The 13,766-nt window shown below is 41.2% G+C and overlaps 1 protein-coding gene across 2 annotated transcripts in view; it reads right to left on the bottom strand.

The window, feature by feature from the left end:
* Positions 1–607: 607 nt before the first annotated feature.
* The window catches only part of PARVA (parvin alpha), a 181,868-nt gene continuing 168,709 nt past the window's right edge, over positions 608–13,766 (bottom strand). For both annotated transcript variants that reach the window (XM_029207887.1, XM_029207886.1), the window contains one exon: positions 608–2,663. In XM_029207887.1, the coding sequence (XP_029063720.1) occupies positions 2,587–2,663 (77 nt within the window). In that variant the 3' untranslated portion in view covers positions 608–2,586. The remainder of the gene's footprint in view (positions 2,664–13,766) is intronic.

Here is a 13,766-nt window from a genome sequence, read left to right as displayed (position 1 = left end):
AAACAGAACAAAATAGTTGCTTCTGGGGACAGGTACTGGCTGCTGGGGGAGGGGAGGGAGAGGAAGTAGGTTTTTCACTAGATACCCATTCACACTTTTTAAATTTTGTACCATTTATACATCAACTATTAAAAAATCAATCAATTTAAATTTAGAAAAGAGGAAAAGGGGGAAAAAGGACCCAGTGAGCCTACAGAGACTTGATTCTTGCCTCAGCTTTTCTTTTTTCTTTTAAAAGAGATGAGGGTTAAGTTTGATTTACTTGTTTCCTGATGCCTTTTACCCCCCTTCAAAAACATAGTCATGTATTACGCAGAAGTTTCCAGAATCTAAACAAAACCTCTAAATGAGATGGCAGCGTTATAAAACCAGGCCCAAGCCCTGGGATTCTGGACTGTGGCGAAGACCTCAGTCTCAAAACACAATTTTCTGATAAACTAGACCTGCTATTAAAAAAGTTTCCGAGTGTTCTGATGTGTCTTCATACAGTATATTTGTAAAATATAAAAAAAGAATGCTCTTAATAAGGCCACTTGTCCACTGTCCACTTGCAGCTTGAATATAAGAACACAAAAAAAGGAGACAAAATTCATACAGCAAAGCACGTTTAAATGAATGCATTATTTATTTCATCCTGCTTTAGTATTGCTCAAGGAGACAAAGCAATTATTTATGTTGATTTGCTATCAGGAATTTAAAAGAGAGCAAACAAATATCACAGTATTTCGTGTTTCCTAATGACAAATGAAATATTTCACTAATTATGTAAAAAGAATTGTATACTTTTACACAAATTGACCCAGAGAGTACATTTTCTTTCTATCCTTAATGCTCATTATGCTAATACTTCTTTCTTAGAGCAAAATCTCCCCAGAAATAGGTAGTATATTGAAATTGTATGGGTTCTGAGTGACTGCAGCTAGACCATAGAGTAAGAAGTGATGAAAAGCTGGAAGGAATGTTTTGGACATGATGGGAGGCCTCCCTCTGGGTGGTGTAGACAGAGATCACAGTGAATTCCTCAAACTAGGGATGGGCTTTGGGCAATTGGGCCTAAAGTAGTGACAAAGCAGGCATAGACTTCTGGCGGTGGGGATACAGACTGGTGTCCCCTGAGCATACTTAGGAAAATTCTATAATGAAGATATAATATCAGTACAAGTTATTAATTATCCCAAGGGCTTGGTCAACTTATGAGTACAAGTGTTAAGTACCCCAAGCTGCAACCTTCGGTCTAAGGGGGGTCCCATGCATACTAAGTGTATGAGTATTTGCCCCACGCTTCTTGTCCTCCTAGTCACCCCCACTTCAGCCCCTTTCCTATCCCTCCAGGCCCCGCAGGCTGGGACAACTAGAGCCCTGTATTCCAAACTTGGGTTCACGTAGAGGGGATCCATGTAACCGCAAGCCTGCGGGTAACCCACGCAAGGAAACCACTCAGCTTGAGTCTAAATAACTTACATTTTTCCTCGCCTGAATTAGCCAGTAATTGCATGTGGGCAGACTTAGCCAGAAATGGTCTAAATGATCAATTAGAGGGCAAAAAGGAGTTCCTTTCTTTAAGCTCAAGGGTCCCTGTTGAAGAGCCCTATTTCCCAAGCCCTGCTCGCATGGGCCCGCGCCCAGCTCTCTGTGGTGCCTGGGTATATTGTACATTTGCCTAACGATAGTGAATTGAGGACTTATTTTGTAGGAAAATATAGGGCACTTCCATTACATGCAATCAAGCAAGAAGGCTGCAAAATGTGCCATTCCATTAATTTTAAACAGAATCCACCCCAAATGTCACCCTGAAACCAGAGTAAGGGGTTATTACAAATCTGAAGGAATTAAGAGTAATTTTCATTTGCGAAGGAGTTGAGGGACATGACTCCTGCCACACACACACTATTAATTGGGTGAAATTTGATTTGCCAATTTCAGTGTGAATCACTGAGCCCTGACCTAGCCTGCCTGGTGGTGAGATCAGGGGGCTCCTGTCTTCTTGGAGGGCACAGGTGCACACGTACACACACACACACACACACACAAGAATAGAATGTGCAGAGACTGTAATGCAATGGGCTGGTTATTAACACATATGTTCTTCAAAGAAGAAAAACAAATGGTAGCTTCTGGCAAGTCATGTAACCTCTCTGAGCCTCAGTTTCCGTATCTGTAAAAGGGGCTGATAACATCTGCTTCAATGGGAGTCATGGGTATTCGTGAGTCTGAGTAGCTCAGAGCACTTACTGTGGTGCCCAGCCCATAGGTTACACTCATTAGATGGTAACTATTATCTTTATTTTCATCTTCTGAGGGTGGGTGGGCTCTTGTGCCTGAGTTGGTGTGCCTAAGTTGGTTCCAAATCACACTGAGGGAAATCTGGACCTGGCACCAGAATGGCAACAACCTTCACAAGCCATTGCAGGGTCAGCTTTAGAGCCTGGGAGGTGTGGGTCAGCCCCCTGAGTTACTGATCATTTCCTTCCTAATCTCAGTTTCCACTATCTCTGGGAATAGAGCAGGCGGACTTGGGAGAGAGCACAGAGCAAGAGACAGGAATAAGCAGGTTAAGGCGGTTCAGGGGACGGTCCAGTCTGCCCCTCACTCCACATTCCGGTACTTGGTGAAGAGGTTGTACAACACTCGCAGTGTGGATTTCAGGTCACAGTTGACGATGTCTGCATAGAAAACAAAAAAACACACATTGCTTCAGTGGTGCCACATGGCCCCAAACTGGCATTGGGTGTCCTCTTCCTTCTGCCACCCACCACGTGCCCAGCATGGTCCTGGGGAGGGTGTCTCCCCTCTCCCATAGGACACCATTCTGTGCTCCTGAAGAGCTAGCTCCCTGTCCTGCTGGGAGAGAAGAGCATCCCCATGAGACAACCAGGGGCAGGTGGGTGTTGGAAGGATGGGCAGTGTGTGCAGCGAGAATTCAAAGCAGGGGGCAGCGAGGGGCAGAGGTGCTGGGGCATGGGCGTCTCATCTCTCACTGAAAGAAAGCAGACCCCAGAGCATGTAGTTTTCGCCCTGGAAACAGAATCCCAGGCGAGAGGACCCCGACCCGACTCTGTGCCCTGGGTCTCACCTGTCTCTCGGGGCCCCTCTCCCTCTGCCTTCACCCTGCCCCACAGAGCCAGCCGTGAGGGGGGGCAAGGAGGGGAGGGCCTGCAGCTACACTGGGGGACAAAGTGGTGAGTTAGGAGGACTAAGCTGCCTCTCCCTTAAGACGGGAGGGCGGGCCCCTAAAGGGCAGAGAAGCCCACCCGGCAGGGAGTACTCAGTAGATTATGTGTCATCCGAAAGACTAAGGACAGAGCAAGGCGGACGGGTTTGAGGCTGGCAGCTGGATTATATTTTCAGGAGAGTTCCACCGTGGGTCCTGAGCTTTTATACAACCATTTCCTCCCGCCCTCACTTCCCCTGACCCCTCCCTGTCTTCCTTCTCTTTACTGGTCACCTCCTCTGGCTGCCCCTCTAACCCTCTGTGGACCCCTCTGCCTTCTCCTGCCCCCCAAGGCCCCGCCCTGCACTTGCCCCTCTGCACTCGCACCCCTGTGGAAGCGCCTTCCCTGAGGACCTGGCATAGTGAAAACATAAAGAAAGGAGCTCTGCCTACTACTTAGGGATGCAGACTGAGGTAATAGAAGGAAAAGGAAAAGTTTAAAAAAAAAAAAAAGAAGGAAAAAGGCAAAAGCCTGATGACTATACAAGTCAGGAGAGTTGAGGTTGAAGATTATGTCCAAAAAGGGCAAGCGGAGGGAAGACTGGGGAGCTGGGATTGCTGTATCCCTTGAGCTGGGTGCTGGTTATATGGTGGCTCGTTGGATAATATTTCACTAAAGTTATTTGAAAAAAACCCTAACTGTGCCGAAGGTCTGATGAAGTAAATGATGTAAGAGAAAATAATAGAAAATAATAAATGTTCTGGGTTTCAAAGATGGGAGGCTGAGTCTCTGGGAGGGAAGGGATTGGGGGACAATGTCAGGGCTCCAGCAGCGGCATGGTCAACAGGAACAGGGATCGTCCAGGACCAGCAGAGCGGGAGGCCGGTGGCTCTGGCAGGCTGGGCTGTGGTTCCAGGTCTTAGCCTTGGGACTCTTGCAGTTGTAGCTGCCACAGTCAGGTGTGCCCAGGCCCCACAAAGATCAACACCTACTGGGCCATAAGCCAAGGGCCCAGGGCTGGGGAATCTCCTTAGGGCTCCCCAAACCCCTGGGCCCCATCCTGCCTGCCCCCTCCCAGGCCTTATCCCAGTTGTAGACCAACCCTACTCCACCCCTGCTGGGCTCAGACTCTGCTCCAAGCTCTCTTGCCGAATGACCAAGGGCTCAGGGACCACCCGTGAGGCCTGGAGCTCAGCTTCCTTTCTGCTCCCATGTTGGTTCATGCACATATGTGAGCCTCCAGCTTGGACCCTGCCCAGTGGCTGAGCCCTGCTCCCTTGCCTTGCTCATGCTGAATCACCCTCTGTCAGGTAGGGTCCTATGCCCTCTGGGCTGATTCCTGTCCTCCGCTGACTGCTTGGTGATGAGTGTTCCTTAAATTCCACCCAAGTCAAAGATTAGGAAGTTACCCTAAGAAGGAACTGCTAGAAAGGCAGACAGGGACAAAGGTGAGCTCACTAAGGGAGTGAGCGTGAAGGGGAAGGTAGGCTGACATTGGGGCCACTGCAGCAGGCTCCTAACTGGGCTCCTCAAAGCCTCTTGCCCTCTCCAGTCCATTCTACCCACTGCAGCTAGACTGTTTGGCTTCTGGGTATGGTTGTGCAGGATGCACACTGCACAACTCCAGGGCACATCTTCATATTTCCAAGGTATCATTACCACAGACTACAATATAACTCTGGCCCCAGGGATTGTGCAGGTCACAACTTGTATGCCCACACAGCTATTTCACGTAAGATAAAGTCCAGAATCCTAATCCATGGTTTTACAAGGCAAAAGCTGACTCCGGCCCACCCTTCCAGTCTCACTTCATGCCACGTTCCCCCTCATTCACTCTGCACTGGTCACAGGGGCTTCCTTTCACAACGTCCCAGTAGGCTGTGCTCCTCCATCATCTTGGCCTCTGCACATGCTGTTGCAACATCTAGATTGTTCTTCCCAAGTAGCTGCCTCCTGATCCTCTTGCAGACCTCAGCTCAAAGCACTGCCTCCTGAGTGAAGCCTTGACACCTGGCCTTGGTGAGGGCACCCTGTCTTATGTTCTCACAACCCCCGCACTCTTCCTTCATAGCACTCACTCCAGTTCTCAAGCAGTGGTTTGTGTGCTTATCTAATGAAATCTGCCTCTGCTCGGAGCGTGACCAACGTGACTGCAGACAGTTGATCTTGCTTTGCTCCAGTGCCTGGCCCAGTACCTGGCATGCACAGACCTCAAAAGATATTAATAAATAAATGCATGAATGATTTCCCAATGTCCTGGAGGCCAAGAAAGAAAATTCCAGAAAGAGGGGATGACCAATAGAGCCACATGCTCCCAAGAGGGTGAAGAGGGTAAGGGCTGGAAAGAGTTCCCAGGGGACATGGTCCTGCTGGTGGCTTGGGAGAGAGCAAGGCCATGTGCAGGTGGTGGCAAGGTGTGAACAGCAGAATGGGCAGATGAGAGGTGGAGGCAATGGGCATGGGTGCAAAGGATGAACTTGGGAGCCTGAGGAAGGAGAGCTATGGATGGAGGTGGGAGGATTTGTTGTTCCCTTTTTTTTTTTTTTTTTTTGCGCTACGCGGGCCTCTCACTGTTGCAGCCTCTCCTGTTGTGGAGTAGAGGCTCCTGACGCGCAGGCTCAGCGGCCATGGCTCATGGGCCCAGCCGCTCCGCGGCATGTGGGATCTTCCCGGACCAGGGCACGAACCCGTGTCCCCTGCATCGGCAGGCAGACTCTCAACCACTGCGCCACCAGGGAAGCCCTGTTGTTCCCTTTTAAAGACAGGGGAGTTCTATGATTGCTAGAGAAAGAAAATGTCCAATATGGGAGAATGTTTCAAAATGACCATTTAATTTACTCCAATTTATTTCTTTTTCCTTTTATTGCTGATTTACACTATAATTGATTTACAGTGTTATATTAGTTTCAGGTATACAACACAGTGATTCAATATTTTTGTAGATTTTACTCCATTTAAAGTTATTATAAAACAATGGCTATATTTTCCTATGCTGTACAGTATATCCTTGCTTATTTATTTTAGGCATAGTAGTTTGTTAATCCCCTACCACTATCTTCCCCCTCCCGCATTCCCTTTCCCCCCTGGTAATCACTAGTTTGTTCTCATATCTGTGAGTCTCCGTTTTGTTATATTAATTTGTTTTATTTTTAAGATTCCACATATAAGTGAAATCATATAGTATTTGTCTTTCTCTGGCTTATTTCACTAAGCATAGTATTCTCTAGGTCCATCCACATTGCTGCAAATGGCACTATTTCATTCTTTTTTATGGCTGAGTAGTATTCCATATTATATATATACCACATCTTCTTGATCCATTCATCTGTTGATGAGCACTTGGGTTGCTTCCATGTCTTGGCTATTGTAAATAGTGCTGCTGTGAACATCAGGGCGCATGTATCTTTTTGAATTAGTTTTCATCTTTTCCAGATATATACCCAGCAGTGGAATTGCTGGATAATATGGTAGTTCTATTTTTAGTTTTGGAGGAAGCTCCATACTGTTTCCATAGTGGTTGCAACAGTTTACATTCCCACCAACAGTGTAGAAGGGTTCTCTTTTATCCACACCCTCTCCAGCATTTATTATTTGCAGACTTTTTGATGGTAGCCATTCTGACAGGTGTGACATGATATCTCATTATCGTTTTGATTTGCATTTCTCTGATGATTAGCCACGTTGAGCATCTTTTCATGTGCCTGTTGGTCATCTGTACATGTTCTTCGGAAAAATGTCTATTCAGGTTTTCTGCCCTTTTTTTTAAAATGAAAACTTCTTTCTTTATTTTTGGCTGTGTTGGGTCTTTGTTTCTGTGCGAGGGATTTCTCTAGTTGCGGTGAGCGGGGGCCACTCTTCATCACGGTGCACGGGCCTCTCACTGTCGCGGCCTCTCCCGTTGCAGAGCACAAGCTTCAGATGCACATCTGCCCATTTTTTAATCAGGTTGTTTGACTTTTTGATATTGAGTTGTATAAGCTATTTATATATTTTGGAAACTAACCACTTACTGGTAATATCATTTGCAAATATTTTCTTCCATTCAGTAGGTTGTCTTTTCATTTTGTCAATATTTCTTTTGCTGTGCAAGTTTTAAAGTTTAATTAGGTCCCATTTATTTATTTTTGCTTTTATTTCTTTTGTGTTAGGAGAGAGATCCCCCAAAATATTGCTACAACTTATGGCAAAGAGTGTTCTGCCTATGTTGTCCTCTAGGAGTTTTATGGTTTCAGGTCTTAAATTTAGGTCTTCAATTCATTTTGAGTTTATTTTTGTATATGATATGAACAAGTGTTCTAATTTTATTCTTTTACATGTAGCTGTCCAGTTTTCCTTGTATCACTTATTGAATAGACTTTTTCCCATCATATATTCTTGCCTCCTTTGTTTTAGATTAATTGACCACAAGTGTGTGGGTTTATTTCTGGGCTCACTATTCTATTCCATTGATCTATGTGTCTGTTTTTGTGCAAGCACCATGCTATTTTGATTACTGTAGCTTTGTAGTATAGTCTAAAGTCAGGGCGAGTGATTCCTCCAGCTTTGTTCTTTTTTCTTGAGATTGCTTTTGCAATTTGGGGTGTTTTGTGGTTACATATATGTTTTAGGATTATTTGTTCTAGCTTTGTGAAAAGCGTCATGGGTATTTTGGTAGGGATTGTGTTAAATCTGTAGATTGCTTTGGGTAGTATGGACATTTTAACAATATTAATTCTTCCAATCCATGAACATGGGATATCTTTCCATTTCTCTGTATTGTCTTCAATTTCCTTCATAAGTGTTTTATGGTTTTCAGATTATAGGAATTTCACCTCCTTAGTTAAGTTTATTCCTAGGTATTCTTATATCCTGCAACTTTACTGAATTCACTTATTAGTTCTAATCATTTTTTTGGTGGAGACTTTAGAGTTTTCAATACATAGTATCATGTCATCTACAAATAGTGACAGTTTTACTTCTTCCCATCTGGTTGGATGCCTTTTATTTCTATTTCTTTTCTGATTGTTACGGCTAGGACTTCTAAACTATGTTAACCAGAAGTGATGAGAATGGGCATCCTTGTCATGTTCCTGGTTCTAGAGAAAAAGCTTTTAACTTTTCATTGTTGAGTATGGTGTTAGCTGTGAGTTTGTCATAAATTGTCTTTATTATATTGAGATATGTTCGTTCTATAACAACTTGATGAGAATTTTTGTCATGAATGGATGTTGAATTTTGTCAAATGCCTTTTCTGTGTCTATTGAGATAATCGTGTGATTTTTATCCTTCTTTTTGTTAATGTGATGTATCATACTGATTTGGGGATACTGAACCATCCTTGCATTCCTGGAATAAATCACACTTGATTCTGGGATTTTTATATTGTTGAATTTGGTTTGGTAATATTTTGTTGAGAATTTTTGTTTATATTTATCTTAGATATTGGCCTGCGATTTTCTTTCTGTTTTTTTTTTTTGTAGTGTCTTTGCCTGATTTTGGTATCAAGGTAATGATGGCCTTGTAGAAGTGAATTTACAAATGTTCTCTCCTCTTCAATTTTTTTAATAGTTGAGAAGGATGATATTAGTTCTTCTTTATATGTTTGGTAGAATTTCCCTGTGAATCTTTCTGGACTTTTGTTTTCTGGGAGTTTTTTTCTTTTTGTTTGTTTGTTCGTTTGGTTTTCTTAAAATTACAAATTCAATTCACTACTAGTGATCACTCTGTTCAGACTGTTTCTTCCTGATTCAGTCTTGGAAGGTTGTATGTTTCTAGAAATTTGACCATTTCTTCTAGGTTGTCCAAGTTTTTGGCATATAACTGTTCATAGTATTCTCTTATGATTTTTTTGTATCTCTGTGATATTGGTTGTTATTTCTCTTCTTTCATTTCTTATTTTGTTTTTTGGGATCCTCTCTCTTTTTTTTTCCCTTGGTGAGCTTGGGTAAAAATCTGTCAATTTTGTTTATCTTTTCAAAAAACGCCAGCTTTTGGTTTCATTGATATTTGGGTTTTGTTTTGTTTTTTTGGTCTCTATTTTATTTATTTACTCTCTGATCTTTATTATTTCCTTCCTTCTGCTAACTTTGGGCTTTGTTTGTTCTTCTTTCTCTAATTCCATTAGATGGTCAGTTAGATTGTTTATTAGAGATTTTTTTCTTATTTCTTTAAATAGTCCTGTATTGCTATAAGGTTCCCTCTTAGAACTGCTTTTCCTGCATCCCACAGATTTTGGAAAGTTGTGTTTCCATTTTTGTTTGTCTCGAGGTATTTTCTGCTTTCTTTTTTGATTTTTTTCATTGACCCACCGTTTTTCTAAAGTAGAACATTGTTTAGTCTCCATGTGTTTGTGCTTTTCCCATTTTTCTTCCTGTAACGGATTTCTAGTTTCATACCATTGTGTTTGGGAAAATGCTTGATATAATTTCTATCCTCTTAAATTTGTTGAGACTTGTTTTGTGGCCTAGCATGTGCTCTATCCTGGAGAACATTCCACGTGCACTTGAAAAAAACGTGTATTCTGCTATTTCTGGGTGGAATGTAGATATCTATTAGGTCCAACTAATCTAATATATCATTTAAGACCACTGTTTCCTTACTGATTTTCTTCTGGTTATCTGTTCATTGATGTAAGTGGGTATTAAAGTCCCCAAGTGGGACTTCCCTGGTGGCACAGTGGCTAAGAATCTGCCTGCCAATGCAGGGGACACAGGCTTGAGCCCTGGTCTGGGAAGATCCCACATGCCGTGCCACAACTACTGAAGCCTGTGTGCCTGGAGCCCGTGCTCCACAACAAGAGAAGCCACTGCAATGAGGAGCCCACGCACTGCAACGAAGAGTAGCCACCACTTGCTGCAACTAGAGAAAGCCCGTGTGCAGCAACGAAGACCCAACACAGCCAAAAAATAAATTTAAAAAAGTCCCCTACTATTATTGTATTACTGTCAATTTCTCCTGTTATGTCAATGTTTGCTTTATATATTTAAGTGCATATATGTTAACAAGTGTTACATCTTCTTCTTGTATTGATCCCTTTATCATCATTATTATTATTATTTTGCAGTACGTGGGCCTCTCACTGTTGTGGCCTCTGCTGTTGCGGAGCACAGGCTCTGGACGTGCAGGCTCAGTGGCCATGGCTCACGGGCCTAGCCGCTCCGCGGCATGTGGGATCTTCCCAGACTGGGGCACAAACCCGTGTCCCCTGCATCGGCAGGCGGACTCTCAACCATTGCGCCACCAGGGAAGCCCCCCTTTATCATTATTTAATGCCCTTGTCTTTTGCTATAGACTTTGTTTTAAAGTCTATTTTGTCTTATATGAGTATTGTTACTCCTGCTTTGGTCATTCCATTTGCATGAAATATTCTTCCTTCCCCTTACTTTCAGTCTGTGTGTATCTTCAGTTCTGAAGTGAGTCTCTTGTAAGCAGCATTTAGATGGGGATTTTTTTCTTTATCCAATCAGCCACCCTGTGTCTTCTTTTCTTTTAGAATGTATCTATCTATTTATTTATTTATATTGAAGTATAGTTGATTTACAATGTGTTAATTTCTGCTGTACAGAAAAGTGACTCAGATATATATATATATATATATATATACACACATACATACATATATATATTATTTTCCATTATGGTTTATCATAGGATACTGAATATACAGTAGGACCTTGTTGTTTATCCATTGCATATATAATAGCTTATCTCTGCTAACCCAAACCTCCCATTCCATCCCTCCCCCAACCCCCTCCCCCTTGGCAAGCACAAGTCTGTTCTCTATGTCTGTGAGTCTGTTTATGTTTTGTAGATAGGTTCATTTGTGTCATATTTTAGATTCCACGTATAAGTGATATCATATGGTATTTGTCTTTCTCTTTCTGACTTACTTCACTTAGTATGATAATCTCAAGTTGTATCCATGTTGCTGCAAATGGCATTATTTTGTTCTTTTTTTATGGCTGAATAGTATTCCATTATACATATGTACAAAACAAAAATAAACAAATGGGACCTAATCAAACTTACAAGCTTTTACACAGCAAAGGGAACTATAAAAAAAAAAGAATCTTGTTAATCTTGTATCCTGCTACATTGCTGAATTCATTTATCAGCTCTAGTAGTTTTTTTGTGGAGTCTTTAGGGTTTTCTCTATATAGAATCATGACATCTGCATATAATGACAATTTTACCTTTTCCCTTCCAATCTGGATACCTTTTATTTCTTTTTCTCATCTGATTGCTGTGGCTGGCTAGGACTTTGCTGGTTTTGGTATCAGGATGATCGTGGCTTCGTAGAATGTCTTTAGGAGTGTTCCCTCCTCTTCAAGTTTTTGGAAGAGTTTGAGAAGGATCGGTAAAAGTTCTTGTTTGTATGTTTGGTAGAATTCACCTGTGAAGCCATCTGGTCCTGGACTTTTGTTTGTAGGGAGTTTTAAAATTACAGATTCTACTTCATCTCTAGTGATCGGTCTGTTCAAATTATCTGTTTCTTCTTGATTCAATTTTGGTGGGCTGTATGTTTCTAGAAACTTGTCCATTTCTTCTAGATTGTTGAATTTGTTGGCATATAATTGTTCATAGTATTCTCTTATGATTTTCTGTGGTATGGGTTGTTGTGTCTCCTTTTTCATTTCTTATTTTGTTTATTTTGGTTCTCTCTCTTTTCTTCTTGGTGAGCCTGGCTAGAGGTTTGTCAATCTTGTTTACCCTTTCAAAGAACCAGCTCTTGGTTTTATTGATTTTTTTCCTATTGTTTTTTAAAATTTAATTTTTATTGGAGTATAGTTGATTTGCAATGTTGTGTTAGTTTCTGCTGTACAGCAAAGTGAATCAGTTATACATATATATATCCACTCTTTTTAAAATTCTTTTCCCATGTAGGTCATTACAGAGTATTGAGAAGAATTCCCTATGCTATACAGTAGGTCTTTTAGTAATCTACTTTATATATAGTAGTGTGTATATGTCAATTCCAATCTCCCAGTTTATCCCTCCCCTCCTTTTCCCCCCTGGTAACCATAACTTTGTTTTCTACATCTGTGACTCTATTTCTGTGTTGTAAATAGGTTCATTTGTAACATTTTTAAAGATTCCACATATAAGCGATATATGATATTTGTTTTTCTCTGTCTGACTTACTTCACTCAGTATGACAATCTCTAGGTCCATCCATGTTGCTGCAAATGACATTCTTTCATTCTTTTTTATGGCTGAGTAATATTCCATTGTGATATATATACATACATACATACACACACACCACATCTTCTTTATCCATTCCTCTGTCAATGGACATTTAGGTTGCTTCCACGTCCTGGCTATTGTAAATTGTGCTGCAATGAACATAGGGGTGCATGTATCTTTTTGAATTATGGTTTTATCTGGGTATATGTCCAGGAGTGGGATTGCAGGATCATATGGTAGTTCTATTTTTAGTTTTTTAAGGAACCTCCATACTGTTCTCCATAATAGTTGTACCAATTACATTCCCACCAACAGTGTAGGAGGGTTCCCTTTTCTTTACATCCTCTCTAGCATTTACTATTTGTAGATTTTTTTTGATGATGGTCATTCTGACCACTGTGAGGTGATACCTCTTTGTAGTTTTGATTGGCATTTCTCTAATAATTAGTGATGTTGAGCATATTTTCATGTGCTTTTTGGCCATCTGTATGTCTTCTTTGGAGAAACGTCTATTTAGATCTTCATGTTTTGATTGGATTTTTTGGTTTTACTGGATATTGAGCTGCTTGAGCTGTTTGTATATTTTGGAGATTAATCCCTTGTCAGTTGCTTCCTTTGCAAATATTTTCTCCCATTCTGTGGGTTGTCTTTTCGTGTTTATGGTTTCCTTTGCTGTGCAAAACCTTTTAAGTTTAATTAGGTCCCATTTGTTTATCTTTGTTTTAATTTTCATTACTCTACGAGGTGGATCAAAAAAAATCCTGCTGTGATTTATGTCAGAGAATGTCTATTGTTTTTTTAATCTCTATTTTATTTATTTCCTCTCTGATCTTTATTATTTCCTTCTGCTGACTTTAGGTTTTGTTTGTTCTTTTTCTAATTCTTTTAAGTGTAGGTTAGGTTGTTTACTTGATTTTTCTTGTTTTCTGAGAAAGGCGTGTGTCGCTATGAACTTTCCTCTGAGAACTGCTCTTGCTGCACCCCAAAGATTTTGTATGGTGTGTTTTCACTGGCATTTGTCTCAAGGTATTTTTAAATTTCCTTTTTGATTTCATCGTTGATCCAGTTGTTTTTTAGTAGTACGTTGTTTAATCTCCATGTAATCATTTTTTTCTCGTTTCTTTTTCTGTGGTTGATTTCTAGTTTCATGCTGGTGTAGTCAGAAAAGATGTTTGAGATAATTTCTGTACTCTTAAATTTGTTGAGGCTTGTTTTGTACCCTAGTGTGTGGTCAATCCTAGAGAATGTTCCATGTGCACTTGAAAAGAATGTGTATTCTGATTTTTTGGATGTAATGTCCTGAAAATATCAATTATGTATAACTGTTCTACTGTATCATTTAAGATCTCTGTTACCTTATTAATTTTCTGTCTAGAAGAGCTGTCCATTGATGTGAGTGGGGTGTTAAAGTCTCCTACTATTATTATATTACTGTCATTTTCTCTCTTT

The sequence above is a fragment of the Monodon monoceros genome, unplaced genomic scaffold (genome assembly GCF_005190385.1).
Source record: "Monodon monoceros isolate NGI ecotype Baffin Bay Population unplaced genomic scaffold, NGI_Narwhal_1 Super_Scaffold_7, whole genome shotgun sequence".
In the NCBI taxonomy this organism is placed as follows: domain Eukaryota; kingdom Metazoa; phylum Chordata; class Mammalia; order Artiodactyla; family Monodontidae; genus Monodon; species Monodon monoceros.
This window is presented reverse-complemented; position numbering and strand designations above follow the sequence as displayed.